General features: G+C 49.5%; 1 protein-coding gene across 4 annotated transcripts; it reads right to left on the bottom strand.

Annotated features, from left to right (window-relative positions):
• Positions 1-1405: 1405 nt before the first annotated feature.
• ZC3H7A (zinc finger CCCH-type containing 7A) lies at positions 1406-21572 on the bottom strand. 4 transcript variants are annotated; one of them, XM_020808389.3, is made up of 23 exons: positions 21328-21572; positions 17740-17843; positions 15641-15680; positions 14655-14852; positions 13945-14103; positions 13536-13616; positions 13415-13453; positions 12820-12853; positions 12010-12278; positions 11415-11628; positions 10718-10782; positions 10407-10605; positions 9458-9619; positions 9128-9324; positions 8129-8226; positions 6936-7117; positions 6413-6489; positions 5378-5511; positions 4914-5019; positions 4583-4691; positions 3420-3553; positions 2991-3154; positions 1406-2376 (listed from the first exon to the last, which is right to left on the bottom strand). In XM_020808389.3, exons 2-23 carry the CDS (start codon positions 17805-17807, stop codon positions 2187-2189), a joined length of 2919 nt encoding a protein of 972 aa, XP_020664048.2. In that variant the 5' UTR covers positions 17808-17843; positions 21328-21572; the 3' UTR covers positions 1406-2186. The 4 variants fall into 4 exon arrangements, with proteins under 4 accessions (XP_020664048.2, XP_020664049.2, XP_020664050.2 ...); XM_020808390.3 differs by having other exon boundaries at positions 17740-17840; XM_020808391.3 differs by having other exon boundaries at positions 11415-11625; positions 21328-21571.
• Positions 21573-21691: the final 119 nt, after the last annotated feature.

Raw genomic sequence — 21691 nt, 5'->3', positions numbered from 1 at the left:
GCCTCGCTCGCCTCGCCTCAGGAAGGGAAACAAGGGAAAGGCCGGCGGACGAACCCCGCGCCGCCACGTCGCCTCTTTCCTTCCTTCCTTCCCTCCTTCCCTCCCTCCTGACAGGCGGCGGCGGCGGCGGCGGCGAGGATCCCGGCGGGGGCCTCGCCTTCTTCTTCTTCTTCCTCCTCCTCAGCGGCGGCGGGGGGGGGGAGGAGGAGGAGGCGGGGCCCTTCCCCTCCCTCGGACTACAACTCCCAGAATCCCCCTCTCCCTCCCGAGGACGAGGAGGGGGGGGTGAAGAGAAAAAAGGAACTTCCCCGCCCGCTCCTTCTGCTCCTGAGGCGCCGGATGGTGGGACTCCGGGGAGGGGATTCTGGGGTTGGTAGTCCTGCTGGGGCCACGCGGCGCCCTCAGGCGGGGGGGGGGAGGGGCGGACTACAACTCCCAGGAGCCTTCGCCCCGCCCCCCCCCCCGCCCCCGCTGTGCTGGATGGGGTTTCTGGGAGTTGTCGTCCAAGAACATCTGACGAGGCTGAGAATGACGGACGGGCGGCTCCCTGGACTACAAGGCCCACAATCCTCCAGCCTTCTGGGAGAGTCTACTCCCCCCCCCCCAAAAAAGAGAGAGCTTTTTCTGAAGCTCTCCGGGTTGCTCGCCTTCCCCTTCGTGGGGAAATGGTTGAAAAGCAGATTTGGAACTGGAGGGGGCCTAGAAGGAACCTCAGCCCCCCCCCACCGCCTGCCAGAGGGGCTTCGCCACAACTCCCATCATCCCCAGCAGGGAGGGGGAGGGGTTCCACAGCTGGGATGCCACCGTGATTTTGATTCCCTGGGATAAAAGGACTGAGCTGGGCTCGGGGCACCCCTGGCCAGGAGCCGATGGCCAAACTCTTTCCCCCTGCGGCCAGGGCAGTCTACCCCCCCCCCAAAAAAAACACATGCCTTCCTTTGGGGCTGGGCACCCCACACCCGCCCAAAGCGAGGAGCCACAGGCCTCGGCCCCCAGGAGCTGCCTGCCCAGCTTCTCAGATCGGAATGGGGAAGGGACGAGCTGATAGGAGAGCAAGAAACCACACACTAGAGGAGGGGCAGCCGAAATCGGGGGCCCTCCCCAGGGTCCAGGAGGGAGCCGCGTCAGCCCCCCAGGAGGTGCACCTCTCTCTCAGCCGGGCACGTCCAGCGCAGTCGGGAGAAGAGTCCACCAGCCTCTTCTCCCCCGAATACACTCCCCCCTCCAGGTGTCTTTACCGTACCTCTTACATCCAGGGCCACAAACAACCCACCCCCAAGCAAGGTGGGAGTTTTGAGTCTCAACCCTGGGGGGGGGGAGAAGAGAGAGGTTTGGAGAAGCTGCTACAGGGAGAAATGGCTGTGACCCTTTCAGGAATCTAAAGGTAGGTTTAGGGGGAAAAATATTTTTTATGTAAAGTTATCTTTATTACAGGCAATATTGGTCCATACGATACACAATACTGACATACAAGTGGAATCTTTCAAAATCATCATTGAAACAGCAAAGACCGAGAAACAGAAATTGTAACTACTTGATTTCCCCAAAAAAAAAAATCAATGCATGTCTCTTTCTTCCAAGATCCTTTTCAGTAAGTTATATTGAAACATACAAATAGAGAAAAATACCCCATTCAACATATATTGTCGTTAAATGGTTATTTTGCTTTAAATCTTCTTTTAATAAGAAAAAAATCTTTTTATTAAGCAACCTACATAGAGATAAATAGCAAAGTTGTTTTAAACAAATCCTCTCCATTAAAACATCTGAAGAAATTTCATCCATCATTTTCTTCCGAGCCCGAGACCTCTGTTTTAAGAAGCTTACCTTTAAAAAGTTTCCAGCTGAAGGACCGAAACGAGGGGGGCCCCTCAGCATGAGAACTCCACCCTCCCGTTATTCTCCAACCAACCTTCTTCTGTCCAACAACAGAAGGCGAATGAGCACATTAAGACTTCAGGCTGTGTTTTTATTATTACGCCACCGTTCTGTTTCATGAGAGCAGAGACAGACCTGCCAACTCCCTGTCCCCCCCACTACACATCTACTACATTTTCTTCTTCAGGAGGAACAATACAGGCCAATAAAAGCAGGAAATCTGCAGCTTCTGTCACATGCTTTTGATTATTTGTCAAATTCTGATTTTATGCTTCCATCTGGCAACACAAATGCATCATTATTTCGTGTTAGTTTAAATCTTTAAACAAAAAACTATATTTTCCAAAGTCATTATCATTTGGAGCAATCAAGTGGTCTTTTCTAGCTTTGCTGAGCTTCATTCTTAGAACGTGCCTCCTCTCCTCCCATTCGCGCAGCTCGGCAGGTCCATGTGCAAATTTACAGTTGTTCCCCTCAACACAAGTACCAGCCATATATCTGTTTGGAGGGGGGAGAAAATGAGGAAGAAAAAAAAAGCTAGTAGCACAGGTAAAACATCCCGCAAACGATTGACAGCCCTAGACACTTGGCTGCCTGAAGCTGAAACACTTTCAAACAGTGACCGGGATTTTTCTCTCTAAACCCTGGCATGTTTGCACCCCACTTCCCTCTCAACTGTATGATAAACGGGCTCCACACAACGACCCCAGCAAAATCTCTCTCTGTGTGTGGTGTTCAATTCCATCAGGCCATGTGTTACTGAACATCTCCGTGCACAGCTGCACATCAAGACTCAGCTCTGATCTCCTGGTAAAGATCTGGGGGATTTGCCGTAAAAATCAGCAGACTGATTCCTGATTCTCAGGCTTCCAGGAAGTGACTGTTTCCCCAGGGTAACATTACTGATGAAAAGGCGGCTGTCCAGGAGAACCATCAGAAGCCCCGTCCTCTCTGCTGGGAAAGGAGTTCAAACAGCATGCCAGAAGTGGCTCGAAATGGTTGGCCTGATGCTGTCCCTCTACGACTTTGAGAAATCTCAAATCTCAACCCAAGGGCGAGCTCTCTGCGACCAGGCAGCTGCATAAATGCCAAGCACATTGAAAAGCACCTACCTATCACAAATGCTGAAATAGCCCGTTGGAAAACGATGTTGCCAGCGGTTCTGGTCATCTTCTGTGTGGAATACTTTCTCTTTATGCTTTTCGGACGCAATGTGGCCCTGCCATTGCTTCTCGCTGTTACAGTTCTTCCCACACATCCAGCAGTGGAAGTCCACCTGGCTCAAACAGGCACACGCTGTGGGTCACTTCCCGTGGTGGTTGTGGTGAGTCTTTGGCGCTCGGGGAGCCCCTACAGGTCTGGATAAGGTACCCCTCCCCTTCCCCCCAAGGGTCAATCACATCCCTCTAGGAAGTGAACTGGCCACTCGCTCTGGGCCAATTTTTTTTTAAACTTTATTTTCCTAAGACACATGCCAGCCTTCACCTCGCGGGCACAGAGGAAGAAGGTCCCACACTCACTGGTGGACCTTCAGGACTTACCGTAACTTCTGCATAGTCGGTCGGCATGTGGATTTGCTTCCCGTTCTCCCTGTTCGCCTGAGCAGTGGAATCCTCCCCCTTTTCGGGCTTCTGGCTCTTCAGCCACATTTCATACAGCTGCTCCATGTCTTGAACTAGGTGAAAACAGAAGCTGAAGTTAAGTTTGTAGAAATTAAGATATGAGCAAGTCAACTGAATGGGTCGGAAGTGACGCCTCTCTCTTGAGGAACGTGGCCCAAGACCCTCGGGCTGATCGCGTCCAGGAAAGGCTTCCCTCTCTCGGACAAGCCTCGGGGGCTCCCAGGTGATCTGCAGACATTCAAAGGGGGAGGAATTGGACAAGGCGCAGCTGCCTCAGAGGAGGAAGAACAAAAAGCTTGTTCTCTCGTCTATGCCCCCTCCTAACTTTCACCCACCCCAGTTCATGTCTGGAGTCCTGTTAACGGAATGAGGGCAACGGACAGGGCTGGTGGCTTGGACGTCAACTGCCACCGAATTAAACCGATCCCATTTGCTGGAAATGTTTTCAGAAGGTCCTGCTCTCTGGGATCCAAACGAGAACAGCTCCTATACAGGGTTTATTCTTTGCTCTATTTCCGTAGCTAAGCAGACACAAACAGGAAATAACTCTTACATGCCACACAAAAGCTCCCGATTTAGACAATGGGGAATAAGCATTTGTGAGATATTACATCCGTTGCTTGCCTTTAAAGATTAATAGAAAAATATTATCCATCCATTTAACTGTGTTTAAGTAAGGCACCTTCTGGAAATCAAAGACACTTTGCAAAGCCAATCCAGGAGAAAGGTTCTGGTGTTTCAGAGCCTTGTAGCTGTGCACAAGTTGAGTGGAGCACATCACTCCAGTACCTGGTCTCATCCATCCTGTTGCCCGGAAAGCCTGCCCGCTCACCCAGGATGGCCCGTTTGAGGCACGCTAGGCTCTGCCCCAGCCAGAATGAGATAAACAGAACATATTAGGCCATCAGATCTGCACAGAATCTACATAACGGGCATAATCTAAACCACAGTGTGCAAATTTAGCACTGGATTGAGGCTTGCTTTTTGGACAGGATGAAGCTGAATGAACTCGCTCTCACACCAGAGGCAGGCGATGGTTATCAGAGTGCCAAGAGGCATACATCTCCACTTCAATTACTTACTGCCATTCTCCTTCATGTAAGTCCACATTTCTCGCTCTTCATAACTGTGAGCGAAAGAGCAGTTCCCCACATACTGACATTTCTTGCCTGAAGCAATATGATTACACAACTAGAGAAGAAAGAGGAAAATGCCAGAGTCACATAAGCTCAATTATACGTGATTTCCCCCGCCCCTTTCTTATTTTAAGTCCTGTGCACCCCTTTAAAGTCTTAATTCCACCAGTGCTGGATAACAAAATATGCCAACAAATCTGAGCCCTGACAACTTAGTTCTAGAACCAAATAAAACGACACAAAAAGCCAAACCCCGGTTTTTTAAAGTCCTGCTCACATCAAACTGCAAAGGCACTTGCTTCTTGGTGGGCAGAGGGCGGATCGTGTTCCACTTCTTGCGCTCGTTGGACATCACCAGCAGCACCCTACGATCTCTGGTCCACCTGGAAAAGGAGAGAGCCTTTCAGAGAAACGGGGGTTGCAATAAGTGACCGTGCGGAGCCGCTACAGGGAAAAAGAAAGCTGTGCAAGGAAAGGTCCGTTCCCAGAGAGCAGGAACTTCACTCAAGGAAACGCCACTGCTCATGACTTACTGGATTACCTATGAAGTTCATTACTTTCTCATGCCAACCCTGTTCCAAAGAGGAAGAGAAAAGCAGGTAGCGGCCTGGATACATCACATACCTGCGGACCAACTTCTAGATCCGCTCCCTGCCCACCTGATGCCTTCCAGACCTGGGCTGTAACTCCCACCACGGAAGGGCCTTCCACCAAGAGGCAGAACCAAGCGATGTGACTTACGGGTGCCTCGCTTTCGCACTGCAGTACTTCTTGTTCTTGTCCGGCTCACTAACTTGGCCGTTTCTCCAACACTGAGCGCAAACAAACTTCATTTTCAGATTCAGAGAGCCGTGCTTTGCTTGGTTGGTGAGAATCTTGAAAGACAGAGCAAAACACAAGGGCGTTTTAGGGCTGCAAAAATAGCAGAGCCAAGACGCAAGGAGACAGGAGGCGGCCGGCTCCTCCTGCAAAGGTGGCTTTTCCCCCGGCTGAGCCCCAGCAGGCAGGAGAGACCCCCCCCCCAAGACTCCCATCATTTCCCTGAACAGGTTTACAACTTTTTTCCCCCTCAAATTTTGTTAGTTTTTATAGCAGTTGGTTCTATTGTGATTAAACTGATTGCACTGATTCTCCTTTTCCGGTCAACATTTTAAAATTAAAAAAAGAGGCAAAACCTGACTAACTGTAGAATCTGGATCCAAATTGTAGTACTGCTCAATTCTAAAGACTCAAATGCATTTCAACTCAGTGTTTCTTGGAGGAGAGTGTCTCCCAATACATCGCTAACTGCTTTCGAAACAAAAGGGAGTTTCAAAATGTGTCAAAGAGATGCACAGTTTGAAAAGTAAGAAATGCCACGGGTAACTTGAATAACTGGAAATGTTAGTTTTAAAATTTTGGTTCAGCTTCCTTCGAAGTCATAGAAAGCACCAAGCGAAGGAGGCTAGATGCAATATTTGATGCTCCTAGAATAAGATTCTTTCCAAAAAGATGTCTCTCGATTCTCTTCCACCTGTTAAGCACGGAGATCCTGTGAGGTGAGAACCGAGGGCTGGGAAGGCCTCATCTTAAGGCCTGCGCAAGGATTCATCCGCAGATGTCTTCACAAGCAACACTGCTGGGTTCCCCCCAGCTGCCTAATGAAGGCCCAGCAGGCACACGGGGAATAGTAAACGAGCAGCATAATAAACAAAGATAAATGGAGGATGGAGATGGGGGGGAAGGGTCTCAAGTCAGCTATGCTGGTTGCTTCACAAGGCAATGGGAGAAAAATACCTGGGCTCCGTGCGCATTTGATTCCATATTCTGCCAATATTTTTTTGACTCTTGAACAATAGCCTCCTGAGTAATACCTGTGAGAAAGGAGAGACACCTCTTAGGCAATTGTGACGGGCCTTGCCCTTGGAGCACAAGCACCAACGAGAGTCCCAAAAGGCTGCCTTACAAGCACTTCAGCATCAGCAACAGACTTTTTCAAAGGTTTTTTAAAAGCTTAGGTGTGCTTCCCCAGAAATACGACCCATTACATCGTAGGCACGTTTAAAGTCTCTTAATGTTTCTTACCGAACGGTATGTCCCAAATGTACATTTCATGGAGGTACCTGCACTGTGGCTATTTTCGCCAACCATAAAAATCTGTCATATTTTAAAGCCCCCGGGAGCTGAGAGGGAGGGTGGCCCCCTACCTCCATTAGCATTAATGAAGGGTGCAGTCGTTGAGCAACAGGGAAAAGGCACTCTGCCCATGCACAGAGGCCTGTGTGGAACCACCTCCCCCTGCTCTTGGCCTCCCCCTTACCTGTCTTATTCTGCATCATCCACACTTGGAGCTCCACAAGACTGTGAGCGTAGAAACACTCATCATCCCGTGAACAGCCGTAGCGAACTTCATGCCTGCACAGGTCTAGTTGACACTGAGGGTGAAAAGGGCGTATCTTGGAATACTTCACTGTCGTTTCTCGCAAAATGTGGACAAGGCACCTAGGGGGGGTTTGTGGTTGTTACAGGTCAGGGGTGAGCAGAGGAAATGTGCTTTTAAAAAGTCTCTTCAGAAGGCCATGCGACAGAGAGAACGAATACATCAGACGCAATCCCCTAGCAAACGTTTCGCGCGCTCCGTTTTAAACAACAGGAAACTGTTGAGTTGGCTGGGAGAGGGAGACCAAGCCCCTCTTACAGCCAAAGCCCCTTAGGCCAGCGCTGCGCCTTTCGCCTCATCACTAAGCTTTCCGTCCTGTTTGTCCTTCATTTAAACCAGAGGCACAAGGGACTGCAGCTGAAGCAGGAGAGACTACAAGAAAATGGGGGAGAGCATACCTGAGCAGGGTCTCTCCACCGGGCTACAATCTTGGCTCCTGCCTCAGGACATGTCTAGTATACATGATAGGTCTGAAAAACTAGACTGAACCCTGCTCTACCCCCCCCCCAAAGAGACCCCTCACCTAAAGAAGTGGGAGGAAAGCCGCGACATTCACGCTGAAGCTCATGGAAGCTCCCATGTCTTCACAAAAAAAAAGGGTCACGAGTATCAAAATCAAGAGAATAGAGTAAAAAAAAAAGAACAATAATCCAATTTGGGACATAAGAACAGTAGCTTTTAAAACCAGCGGCATGTGGAGAAGTACATCTAGACCCACCAGGGCTCCTGAAACAGACGCCGGCCTCTACCTGGCCCCAACATTTGAGTTCTGTATCTCAGTGTTCTCCAACCTTGGGCCTCCAGATGTTCTTGGACTACAACTCCCAGAAGTCTTCACCACCACCTCTGCTGGCCAGGATTTCTGGGAGTTGAAGTCCAAGAACATCTGGAGGCCCAAGGTTGGGGACCACTGCTGTATCTCCTTCACACTCCTTTTCTTACCGGAAGTGAAAATGTCCACCTCTTAATAGCTGCAAATTATCATGCACGAACACACACACACACAAAAACTCTCTTTTAAGTAGGAAGCAATCTCTTGCTACTTTTAAGTCCGAGCAAGATTTTGAACGTACTTGTTCTCTTCGAAGTCATGCATAGCAGGGTGGGAGCAAGTCGAAGAATTCTCCTTATTCCTTTTGCTTATTATCCTGGGCTTATGCTCAAAACATTTCTGAAACAAACACACACAAAAAACCAACACATCTAATTACTCCAGAAAATGCAACCCACCATGTTTTTTTTTTCAGCTTCGTGACTTGATGAGAGGACGGCCCCATTCTGTGGTCTAGAGGTCCCGACTGGGCAGAGCCAAAGGGGCCAGGAGTAAGAGGGGGCTTTGTAGCTTACCCTCCTCTGCCCCCTCCCCCATTGGCAGAGAACAGGGATCTTCTATAAAACAGGGATATTTTAGCCTCCCTGATATTTAGACCCCGTGGAAGGGCAATCGTGAAAGCTGCCACGCCAATCTGATGAGCCGGGCACCTCGATTTTAGCCACAACTCTGGGAGACACGACCTGCTTGGACCACTGAGGCAGTCTGCACAGCTGGCATTCCCATTACACATATATAACCAACAGGATACTAACCATTGTACTTTCATCATTGATTCTTATACTAAAATTGACAATATATATATTTTTAAATTACTTGAGAAGCAAAACCCATTCTGGCCCCCAAAACTTATTACTATAAAAACAGAACGATTTAAATTCGTTACAGATTACTTCATTGCTCCCCATTAATACCCTACCAAGAGTTCAACTAACTTCACAGTAATGGACTGTTTAATTAACAAAGGCTTGCAACTCTGCTAAAATAACAAAAGCTAAAATAACAAGGCTAATTTAAAGAAAGACTGATAAAAAAACCTGGGGAAAGAGGCTTATAATTAAAGGAAATTAAAGGTTTCCCTCTTTTAATCAACACTGCCCTATTGAAGTTTTTTAAAAACCCACTTCAGCCATGCAGGAAACCACTCTGAGGACCACGTCCCCGTGGCCGACCCCCCCACACACACACAGTGCACTGCTTTGTCCTTGGGCCACCTGAATGTTTTAAGGAAACCCCTCACCTCGCAAAGAAACATAAACAGCCCGTGATGTTCTTGGAGAAGGCGAGAGACGGTCAAGCTGATCTCGCCTTTGCCTTCAAAGAGCGCTTCGCGACTGAAAGCCCCTTTGCGCTCCAGGGTCCAAACGTCAATCTCCTCCTGACAATACGCAAAGGTGCAGTGGCCGGCGTATCGACACTCTTCTCCAGCTGCAACATCTGGGAGGGGGTGGCAGGAGAAGAAAGGGAATGACAAAACACCCCTTCTACTAGCGCACATGCACCTTTTCTCAGGGGCGAAAGCGCCTGTCCTGGGACAACAACACAAAGATCTTCCGATCTAAGCCCTTACCTTTACATATATAATATGGTCCCACGTACTGCGTTTTGGTTGGCCTTGGCCTTATTTTTTTCCATGATTTATCTTCCGAACTCTTTATTCTACCTATCAGAATATCCTTCTTGCAGAGGTGCTCCAGATTGGGATGGTAGGTATACTCCAGTAATTTTGGATCTAGAAGAAATGGAGAGAGGCTTACTCGTTTATTAAACACACCACCCAATGCTCTGCTGAAAGAAGCTGTTCTATATTTCTCACCCTGCTACAACCAGAGTAACAAAAACATTTTTTTTTGGGGGGGGGGGAAACACCCATTCAACTTCAGCCAAGCTAACCCTGCTTTGAAGACCTCCTGTTCACTAATGGGGGTTCAAGAAAACAGACATTCCTGGTCTAGTACACCCATTCAATGACCAAATCTTGTGTCCTGCAATACCCGTTTCCTTCAACACATGAAGAAAAGGGAAGATCTGTGTCATGCCACAGATCTATGAAAAGAACAAATGATTTTAAGTGGGAGGGAAAAGGGCGAAATCTTTCACCATCCCAAAAGAGACACCCACTGCATTCTGGTGTTGTCAAACAGGACGATAATCTGAAACAGTAACATCTAAGCTAAACCAGTAAAAGTCCCTTTAGACCAGTGTTCCCCAACCTTGGGCCTCCAGATGTTCTTGGTCTTCAACTCCCAGAAATCCTGGCCAGAAGAGGTGGTGGTGAAGGCTTCTGGGAGTTGTAGTCCAAGAACATCTGGAGGCCCAAGGTTGAGGACCACTGCTTTAGACTTCGAAACCTGGTCTCTGTGCTTGGCAAGTAAGCACGAGAGTCAGTTCGTAGAGTTCTTAGTAAGTCTGACATCATCGAAAGACAAACTGAAGTCTGGAAAATTCACCTTTTTTTGGATAGAAAATGGTACACCCTCCCACATTAAATTGCAACATGTTCCGCTTTTGCGCCTTACCTTTTCTGATAAAGCACACCTGGCAGGCCTGTCTTAACTCATGAGTGCCTTCCAAAGGGTTTCGGGCAACTAAGGATGCCGGCACTGAGACAGGCACATTTCCCGGCGCACTGCCAAACACGCTAGAATAGTCGTTGCGAGAGGGACTCGGGAGGCCCATATAGCTGTCGGAGCCAAACAAGCTTGTAGGCCCGTTCATCTGCCAAAAACCAAAAAACACCAACAAGAAGAGTGAACACCTCCAGCATACCGAAGCAGCAGCATCAGAGCTTCAGAACATCTGGGAAAACAGCACCCGCAGGGGAACTTACAAGTCGGAGAGGGGAACTGCTGTTTAATGCCAAAGAGACATCTCTGGAAAGAGAACCGGGCGTATCTGTCAGGACGGAGAACACCTACAGGTTAGTCTGCACGCAAGCAAAAAGGAAGCTCAACTGAGCGAATGTAACATTGCCTTTACAAAGAACCTCCCCAGGTTCCTGCTGCAGGGATTCCCAAACCAGTGTGCCACAAAGGGGTGAAGCCACCCTCCCAAACAGCACAGCATTGGTGTGTGTGCCACAGAGTGCCCTCCCATTAGTATCCTGCAGCAGCTTCAAGCCTAACAGGCTTTACATGGCATAACATCTGTGAGCCACAGGCCAACACAACAGATGCAGGACATGGGCTGCTGAAGACCGCAAGTGTTGAGCTCAAATAAAACAGGCTTGTCTTTTAAGGTGCCCCCAGTCTCTGGCAGTTTTGAGGCCGCAAGCTAGCATAGCAACTGCTCCCTGACTTGCAGGCAGCCACCGTGAGAAACTCATCTAAGACTGCAAGGGCCGTCTGCCTTATGAGACGCCTCTTAGGGTAAAAGCAGGACTTGAAGATTTCCTTGCTTCCCACCGAGGCTCCCAGAATCCCCCAGTCAGCATCTCTGGGGGGGGGCATTCTCCCAGTGGGATTTCTGGAAGACGGCTTCACTTTACATCCTTCACTGGTTCAGGTGGTCTAGCGCTGCAGGCTTACCTCTTTTAGTAGAATCCCCAATGGAGAAATGACTGAGAGAGGAACAAAAGCTGTCCAGGGCAGAGACCAAGGGCTGAGAGGAATACATGTCTGAATAAGAGACCGCAGGGACAAATCCAGGCCCGACCGGCAACGTCCCAAGCAAAGGAGCAGAAAAGGGGATGCTGGGAGCCATGGTGGCCGCCGGGAGGGCTCCGCGGACAACTGTGCTCTGCTAGGACAGGAAGGAAAAGAATCTAGACTCAAGACCAGCCAGGTGATGCCTCGCAAGCGCTTGCCCTTTCAGGACCTCAGCATTAAGCCACAGGGATCGGCACCTTCCTGGTGCTGCTGCTGCTCACCCCCCCCCGTTTCCTTCAGGATGCAGCTGGGGAGGCCCCCCAGTTCTGCGGCTGAGCATCAGCTCCGCACATGCACAGACAGACCCAGCGGCAATTCCCCAAGTCAACTGGGCAGGAGAAGACATAGAGGAATCTTTTTTCTCTCCCCCCCCCGCCCCACCCCGCCCGGAGGCCTGTGCTCCCCCATCCCCACTCCCTGGTTTCAGGGGAACTCTGCCGGTTTGCACAGCAAGGTCCGAGGCCAGGTGGCTCACCATGACACTCTCCCCAGGGTCGGACACCGAATCCAGCAACTCATCGATTTCATCCCCGAGAACGTCGTCCCCATCCCCACAGTCCAGGCAACCTTCCGGGAGGGGGAAAGAGCCTCCATTTGGCAGAGCGTTTTTCTCCGACGGAAGGGTGAGGAGAGAGGCCATGGGCAACGGAGACAGATCGCTCGACAGCTCAGGAGCAAAACCGGAAGGGGAGGAGGAGGAGGAGGGGGCAGGAGGGAGAACCTTTTCCTTCCAAATGGAAAAATCTGCAACAGACATCAATATGCAGTAAAGAGGGGGAAAAAGAGGGGGGGGGAAACTTACGACATTTTCAAAGGCTATCACAGCCAAAAGCTACAGCAGCTGCTGGGCCCTCCATGCCAACCCTCCCAGCGTGAGTGCCAACATGACCGCAGCCCACTCCTCACCACTTGATCACAGAAGTGAGAAGCATAGCTCCCTCGTGATCTACAGAACTAACATGCCTAAAAGACAGCATTCCCAGGAAGACATGTCCAGAGCAGCTCAAAGGGGGCACCCGGGGAAGGAAGGTTGGCCACCACCTGCCAACCACTCCGGTCCCCATGCTCCTGCCTGCTTAGAGGGAAGCAGGAACCGCCCCCACCATCTGGAAGCAGGCAAATCTATTCCCATGCAGAAGCCATAAAGACCAACCAACTGAGAAACCCATGCAAAAGAAAAGGCGATAGAACGACTCTCAGCTGACCTACATAAAAACAAGCCTACTAGTAGGAAAAAAGAGGGGGGAAACCCCGCTTTGCCACGGCTGCATCCAAGAAGCCTCACCTGATTCAATATCTTCTACAGACGGATTTGAACCCTGCAAACAAGCAAAAAAAATCCATTATCAAGAGGCTTCCACAACCAGGCCTCGGAGGAAACATTTACTCTAAAACTGCATGTCATTAGAAGTTTTAACAAACATCTCCTGCCTTGACATATAGTTATGGAAACCCCACCCTCAAAATAGGGAGCCAGACCATTGCAGAGGGAAAGCAAGCTGAGCTGCTGAAAGCCTCTGGCCACAAAGGTTTCACTCCTCCGAGAAAGGTGCTTTCAAACAAACCTCAAAACAAACATACCAGCTGTCCTACCATGAACCCGCCTGGCACCCACGTGGCCTTCCCCACCATCACCGAGCATGCTGTATGCATATTTACCTTTATGCTCCATTATTAAGAATCCTGGGGAACGATTCTGTAGCAGGAGCACACAGCGATTACTAAAAACCCCAAAGCAATCCATTCTACCTGTTTCTAGCAAACAAAATCTGGCACAGTGCAAAGCCGCACATGAAAGGAATCTAATGTATCTCTTCTGACAGGTTACATTTTCATGTCCAACATACTCCGTTTAAATGCAAAAGACACCAGAATCTTACCTTATTTGATCCTTCTCCAGAAACAGAGTTTGGGGAAGGCTGTAAAGAAGGATATGACCATAAATAACCAAACCCTAAAGAAAACGTTTTAAATCAGTAGCGGAAAACAGCTTCCACCTACCTTTGCCCTTACGTAAGCTTTTCTTATTTTTAATCCAAGCTTCTGAGCAAGTTCTTGTGTTAATTTTATTACATTTTCATCCTGAAAAGAAGAAAAAAAGAACATGATGGACATTCCCAAGATTTCCAGACAACCTGTAACCCTTCCATTCTTACGATTTTCTCAAGATTTTGCCCGTGGACTTGATCTGTGTCGGGACGCCACGGCAGTGGAGCGGATCACTTGCACAATGCACAGGCCGCCGCATGTGGTTCTGGGGCGGCTGGCTGAGTCGCCAGACCAGAACATACCACAAAAGCTGGCCCCATTTCTTCCTTGACAGCATAACCATCGACAACTAACTTCTGTGTTATTCCCACCATATGGAAAGGTAAAGGCCAAGAAAATGACCCCCAAACCCTCCACTTACTTGTGGCACAGCCAGGGAGCACTTGGCAACTGCGTCGTAAGCCTCCTTGATCCTCCCCAGTTCTTTTAAGGCCTTGGCCTTCCGGTAGAGAGCTCTGAAATTGTTCTCGTTCAGTTTTAAAACCACCACGCAGTCTTCCAGAACTCTGCTGTGCTGGCCCTGCGCCAAACGAAGAAAAGAAAGGTTTCCGACATCTCGTTAGGATGCTCGACACCCCAAAGGAAGGCCCTCGTAGCAGAGAACCTAAGGAAATGCATCAGGTCATCTAGATCTCTCCCTCCCTGGGGTGGGGGTTTAAAATGAAGAGGTTGTAGTAAGGCTTTTGGAGAAGGCTGCTGTGACTGGTTTTCGTGCAAAACAGCACAGTAAGTTCCGAGATCATGATCCTCCTCTTGGGAGGAAAACAGCTCAGGGCACCTCCTTTTCCCTGAGTGAAAAGAGCTAGGGTGTGTGTGTCAAGGGATTGCACTGGGCAACAGCCAGCCTCTCAAGACCTCCCACAGGGACCCCCCCCCCAACTGCCAGCCCACAGGCAAAAGAAGAAGACGACGCTGCCACAGGTGGCCCCTCGGCTGGCAAGAGGCCTCTTGGTGAGTTTTCAGCTAGTGACCCTTCCTCTCTCCCACACGGCCCCCCACCCGAGGAGATCCAGCTCTCCATCAAGCAGCGAGCCCGTGTCGCTCAGCCAACCTTCCCAGGCAGGGACGCACCTTCCTGGAATAACAAGCAATGCGATTCACATGCAGCTTCTCTAATATGTCATCAGGAATATGGACCCCTTCAGAACTGGCATAATCAGCTATATTTAAAGCTTCGGAATAGTGGTTCAGCGATCCTTCCCAGTCACCTTCTCGGTAAGCATCGTTCCCCTCATTGAACAGGTTTCGAACCAGCTCTCGTATGAATATCTGGAACAAAAACAAAAACCCCAGAAAATGGGTCAAACCCTCACGGGCAGGCTCGCGCATTGGAGGTACATCGGTCACGACTTCTCCTTTCTTTCTTTAAGTCCCGCCAGCCGAAGGGCCAGCTGCCACCCAGCTCTCTCTGAGATGCAATCTTTACAGAGGCCCTTAGCAACCGCTTCAGAGCCCCAGACAGTGGGCAAGGGCAGCATGCAAAAAGAAGACAAAAACAGCAGAGCACACTCTCGGACTCCTTCCCTTGGCTACTCTGGGAGAAAAGACAAGCCACGCGAAAGGGAAGTATTCAGCCTTTACAGCCAACTACATCTCCCCGGCCCCTTCGGGAGCCCTCGACCGTTCTCACCCACGGCATTCACAGGGAATCAGACAAGCACAACGCAAGAGCAGAAACCGCGGAAGCCGACTTCTTCCGTGCCTGGTTCTCCGTCCAGACATTAGCCTCATTACATCAATGCTGATCAGCTATAGCTCTCTACAGCCGAAACAAATTCTTTCCTGGCCCAGCGCCGAGATGCCAAGGAGAAAATCCATGGCCTCCGGCATCAAACTGGACCACTGACCCTTCCAGCGAAGTACAGCCTGATATTCCTCAAGGGTAAGGCGTTACCAAGGTAAGTCTCACGGAAACCATAATATCAGTGCTTATACTGAATTGTTTAAGGAAAAACTGAACCACGTTTTAAGCACCATAGCCTCCAAAATAAAGATTCCCCACTGTGGTGAGCATGCAATAAATCTATAGGAAGGATGGTTGGATACAAAAGTGTTACCTCATACTGTTCTTGAGTCCCCGGGTAGGGTAAAGTAGACCTAGAAAAGGGGGGAAAAACAGAGGTCAGACCTTACTCAGATCTTGCCCACAAAAAGCTATACTGACCTGCAAGAAGCACAGCACCTCCCAAAGGTAATTCTCATTAACTGTTTTCCTCTAGGAGGGCCTCGGTCATTGGCGTCCTCTCCAAGCTGAGTTGCCTGCCTGCTGCCAGAGCCGCTCCAGCCCATTAAGGCTTCTGCTTAAGTAGACTGGTCGGTCATGGACAAGGCAGAACAGAAGACTCTTTTGTGATGCAACAGACAAGTCACTTTGACTCACTAGAATTCCCTTGTCACCTCACCTCCTACAGGCGTCAGTCAACCTCTGCCTCAGGATGGGTCCCCAAGAGTAGCAGCAGTTTTGATCGGAAAACAACATGATGCACCGCGGATACTTGCGCCTGGCAGGCTCTGTATGATTCAGAAGGGCTCTGGAAATGATGCTGACTGGCGCATGTGCGGTGATTTAAGGCCAGGATCTTTATTTTCAACAGGTCCTGTGCCTTCCGCCAGAATCGGCAAACTCTTCCCTGCTTCATGTCCTCCCACCCCTCTAGAGCACCCTTAAAACTGACTGTAAAGGACTGGAAAGGGAGAAGGAAATCCAAATTGAGCTAGCATCGAATACAAAAGTATGGGACAGGGAAGACTGGCTGACAGTCTCCCTCCCGCCACACACTTCTTCACTGGCCTTAAGGTGCCATCTCTTTGCCAAAAGTCCTCTATATAATGACAGCAACCTTGTCAAGCTGCTGGGACTGATATGAAATTCTAAATATTAAAAATTTTGTTGTTTGAAACATGCTAGTTATGTGCTAAGCGGCATGTGCCCAATCATCCAATTGTTTTAAAATGTGCTTTTCTGAGAGAGAGCGCTGCGTTGTCAACCCTCAGTTGTGGACTGTGACCACATTTCTAGATTTGCCTTGCCAACCACGTACACCCACCTTCTCCAACCCTGCGCTCTCCAGGTATTTTGGAACCACAATTCTGATCACCACTGGCCACGCTGGAGCTGCTAGAGCTGATGGGAGTTGTAGCCAAAACATCTGGAGCATACAGAGTTGGAAGAGGCTTTTGTAGACTTAAAGTTCCTTGCTGGTAATTTGCATTATTCTGAGAACAACATTTAAGCCGCATGAACGCTGCAAACCTGCACATGGCAATTCAGAAATCAGCCCCACAGTGTGCATTATAGATCTTCCCCGATGAAAAGTCTTCCAGTTTAACTACTTCTCACTAATAGAAAATCATTCCAGATATATACTATACTATACATACATGCAAAAACTGACATAAGATACAGTACTTCTCGACTTTTTTTCTCTAAATGGGCCAAGATCTCAACCGATTTAAGAGGAGCACAATTCCACCCGCCCTCCCACCCAGTGCTGGATTCCTGAGGATCCAGCTTCTTCACTGCCCACAAGTGACTGGCTGGAACAGTTGGAAAGGGACTAAACAACCACTTCTCTCAAGCCCAGAAGCTAATGGTTTACTTATTTCTCTTACATCCTGCCTTCCTCCCAGGACTGGGACTGAAAGCACAGCAAGAATAAAAAACAAACATAACAAAACGAAAAACAAAGTGCCTGGGATAGTTAATCGTCATAGTAGTAAGATGACTTTAAAAGCAATGCCAAAACACAGTTTTAAAAAATTTCGATGTCCTTAAAATTACTTCCTATTTTGCCTTCCACAGAAAGAGTCTTCAGGTTTCCTCACATGGATCGGTCCCAACAAGTACTATTCAGCTTGGACAACTCTATGTATTACTGAGAAGGACGTACCGCTGCTTTCAGCAGGGGCCGCCTCCCCCCCCCCCAAAACTGCAGTCTTAAGAGCTTTAGCCTGGAAAGCATGTGAGGTACAGTCCATGCACAGCACTTGAGTGCCTGCCCACAAGTTTACTATGAAAGGCCAGGCCTGGCTGATCTTCCAATCTGACACAGAGCTGTCAAAACTAATAACAATTAATACATTAATTAAAAATGCTATCATGTTTTCATTCAGCCCGTCTGCCAATGACAGAGGTCCAGTTGCCTGGAGCCCTTACTGTATAAACTGCAGCCCCTTCTTAATCTCCTGCAGTCTGAGGCTTCTATCCACGGAAACATTGGACATGTTATCCTAAACATTCACTTCTTCAGTGGGCAGCTTCTGAAACAAAAAAAGACAGTGAACAGCTGCCTCGTAAAACAAGCAGTGAGAAATAAATTATGGAAAACGAACAACAGGGGCAGCGGAGACCAGATTTAAGCTGGTTTGGATGCAACATTAAACCACAGTTTTGCTGCAGGAGAATGAGCCAGCCTCACGGGATGGTGATGGATCCCTCATGGGGTCATGCAGCCCCTGGGATCCCCCTTCCAGTTCTACAGCTCTGTCGTTCCTCCACCTCATCCCAACTTGGGCACTTGCCCACACCCACTGGCATAGCCAAGAGGAGACATTTCGATGCTTTCATTTTTTTAAAAACTAAACCATTTCATTTTGTCACCAGACAAACTGTGATTAAGCTGAACTTCAGTTAGTGGACACAGGCCAACTTTAAACCACACTTTAATGAAGCTGGTTTGTTTGGGATGAGCCCAAATAAAATTAAACACAGTTTACCATTCCATCATAGCAATAAAAATGCAATTAATGCAGAAGTACCAACTACTTCATTTCTTCTTCTCAGCCACTCCAGAGGAGACATAGGGAAGATCTAAATTAACTCTTGCCAGGCTGCATCATCGTTTCTTACTAAATCCTGATGCAATCCATGCCTTCGCATTCCATATAACAAAAGAGGAACAAGCAAGAAAAACATTCTGGTTTTCTTTGCTGAAGACTGCTTTTAAAATAATTACACATGCACTACCAAAGCCATGCACGAAAATACCAGATGCCCAGTCAACAGAGTGTTCTTTTAATGAAGCTATTAAATTTCTTTGTGAAGGAACACTTTTGCCTATAAAAATGTATTACTGGTCTCTTTCCAAGGCACATAAACACAACAGCAGTCAATCCCAAAAGCCACTAGAACTGGGCAAAACATCTGCTACGTCTTAAACAGACTCACTGCATGTCCTACAGAGTGAGCACCTGACTGCATTAACAAGGCCTGGACATTCAGAAACCTTACGCTTTCTCCTCAAAGAAAAAGAAAAACCCAGGAAAAGGCTTGGTGTTATACTCCAGTTCCTGTAAGTACTTCAGGAAAGGAGACAAGGCAGGGAAGAACTGAAGAACAGCTTGGTTCTCACAAAAAAGGCTTGTGTGGAATTCCAAAGCGTCCAGAGCATCCTGCAATTATGAGAGGCATACATGAGCCAGGAATCCCAAAACAGAAGGGGTGTAAGAGGTATCAAAATCCACAAGAATGCAAAAAAAGAACCAGAATATTGAAAAGAGCCACTCTTTCCCAATAACCAATTTTTTTCCTTTGCCTTCCTCATCTCCTCTTCCTTTGGTGTCACATCTTTTTAAGTCGGAAGGCAGAGAATGAGGGCTATGGCGCCTTATTCCAAGTGGTACATAAGCTGCTCCGAGAGCCTTTCCACTCGTTGAGCAGAGGAAGAAACAGACGAAATACACAGGAGGGCACTGACATCAGTTACGGAAACCGCCACTTGCAACCACATCACAGAGTGGGCCCTGGTGGCCCAAAGCCTGGGAAAAGCTCCTTTCTGGATGACAGCTCCTGCAGAATCCTGCAGCCACCGCAACCACTGCTGGGAATAGCAAAAGATGTAACTCTTCCAAGCTCCGTGTCTGGCCCACAGAACATTCCAGGTGAATGTACTGAGCTGAAATAACCGTTTCAATGCTTGCCAGGGTGCTACCTTGAGGGATTCAGGGAGCTGTTGTAAGCCACCTGGCTCCGGATCAGGAAAACTGCCTAACACTCTGATCGCTTCCCTGCCCCTTCAGGCATCCAAAGCAGAACAGCAGCACCAAAAGCTGCTACTTGAAATATATATATATATATTGGGGGGGGGGGGGAGCCACCAGACTGATGAGCAAAGCAGTGCCTGCCTGATGTACCAGCCTCATTTTAAAGGCCAGCTACTACTAAACGCGCTTTACTTCCAGTATCACTTCCTGTAATTCAACTTGTGTTTGCTGTCAACTGTACACAATGCAGGGAATGTGAAGTACGCCGATCTAATTTTATCTTCTCTCCATATTTACAAGTCGCTTTTCTACCGAAGGGGCCCCAAGAGCAGACTACCACTTAAAACAGAAACATGTGTTTCAATTATATGCCATTCTTTCCAGATAAGCCTCTTGTAAAACAGCCTATGAATTTAAAAACAAAAAAGGGAATGCAAAAGCAATAAACATCAGGACAAGATATCTGCAATAAAAGCAGAAATGAATGGAATGGCAGAGAGCAGGGCGGCAATGAAATCCATCAAAAAGCTTGGAAGACACAAGAAACCTTTAGGGCGTAACCTGACAGGTGTGTCACCTGCGCCCCCCCCCCCCCCCGGAAGCTCTTCACTCCTGTCAGAATCAGAAACTGATTCAGGGGAAACAAGGCACTTTTTTTAAATCATTGTGGTTGCACTTCAAACCAAGGGAGTCCCAGATATGGGTTCCCCCATTCAAAAATCCTTACCATGTGTACTTTAAAATGCAGTTCTCTCTAACCTTAAAGGAGGAATCTCACCTGCATAAGTGGGGACACACACATCACTATCCTTCTTATTCTGCTGATAAATAAGAAAGTCCACTGCGCAATACACACACACACACACACACACATCCACCTTGCACCTTTATTTTTCCCTTCAGGAAAGTGGGGGGGGGGGGGTCTCACACCTTCTGTAGAAAGCAAGACCACCTTATTTAACACAGAGGCTTCCAGCGGGGCCAGAAAATCCACACAGGGGCAAAAGCTGAAGGCAACTCTGCCCGTCTCCTCCCTGGTGCTGCCAGAAATCTTTTGGGGCGCATGGGAGAGCACCCCAAAAGGGGGAAGGGAAGGGAGCTCCTCCCAGCTGGCAGCTTCCTCCTCCTCCTCCTCCTCCCTGACCAGCTCCATCCCCCTCAAGACCCATGGATTGGGAGGGCCACCCGTCGCCTCCCAGACCCAGACGCGGCTGGCCTCGCACGTCTCCCCCTGGCTACTGGGGATGATGGGGGCTGTAGTCTGACCTCACCTAGAGGGTCGTAAGTCCCCCCCCCAAAGGTAACCCAGCTGGCCAGGGCGGGGAGTGGGGAAGATGGGAGTTGTAGTGCAGGGTCACCGCTTGGAGCCAGATAGGGGCTTCCCCATCCCTGGGCCAGATGCCTGGAAACCCTCCCACGGGAGGAGGATCAAGCCGCACACTTTGCTTGGCTCGGGATATTCGGGGGGGGGGGGGGGAGAGGGTGGGGGGGTAGGGGATGGAAACCAAAATCGGGTCTGGACCAAACAAAGCAAGCTTTCCCCTCTCCCAAGATCAAAAGTTACAAGGAGTAACTTTTGGGGCTCCAATACGGCAACCCACCCCGACCCGCCCGCGGGAAAGCTACACGCATCTCCTTCTTCCCACGAGCAGGCCTCCCGGAGTCCCACGACCCGCCCACCGGAGGAGGAGGAGGAAGGGGGCCCCCCCTCCCTCTCCATCCCTCCCTCCCCCCCTCCGCCTCTCGGGGGGGCGGGGCTCACCTGCTCCCTCAGGACGGAGGAGGCCGCGCCGCTCGTGCGGAGGCGAAAGAGGCGGAGGAGAAGGCAGGGCGGTGGAGGCGCTTCGCGACCAGCCAGGCCCCTCTCTCTCTCTCTCTCTCTCTCTCTCTCTCTCTCTCTCGTTCTCTCGCCCGCTCCGCTTCCTTCCGGCCCGCCGGAGCGACGTTCCGGTCTAGGCCTCGGACGCCCTTCGCCGCAGCGCCCCCTGCCGCTCGGAGGTCGCCGCGACTCCTATGGGACGCGCTCGCAGCTCTCCCGCTTTTCCCGCCGAGAAATCGCTCCGGCTCGCCATTGGCTGCCGCGAGTCGCTCCTGAGGGAGGTTGGAACGCGCTCACCGGCCCCGCC

The sequence above is a fragment of the Pogona vitticeps genome, chromosome 13 (genome assembly GCF_051106095.1).
Source record: "Pogona vitticeps strain Pit_001003342236 chromosome 13, PviZW2.1, whole genome shotgun sequence".
Classification (NCBI taxonomy): domain Eukaryota; kingdom Metazoa; phylum Chordata; class Lepidosauria; order Squamata; family Agamidae; genus Pogona; species Pogona vitticeps.
The sequence above is the reverse complement of the archived record's forward strand: the minus strand, read 5'-3'. Positions and strand labels throughout refer to the sequence as shown.

Coding starts and splice junctions, on each gene's coding strand:
- ZC3H7A (XM_020808389.3), bottom strand. CDS start 17,807: ATGTCCAATGTTTCCGTGGATAGAAGCCTCAGACTGCAGGAGATTAAG. Junction 14,104..14,654: donor TTGCTTGTTATTCCAGGAAG/GTGCGTCCCTGC, acceptor CGTTTGGCGCAG/GGCCAGCACAGCAGAGTTCT. Junction 3,554..4,582: donor TTACATGAAGGAGAATGGCA/GTAAGTAATTGA, acceptor GTTTTCACCTAG/TTCAAGACATGGAGCAGCTG.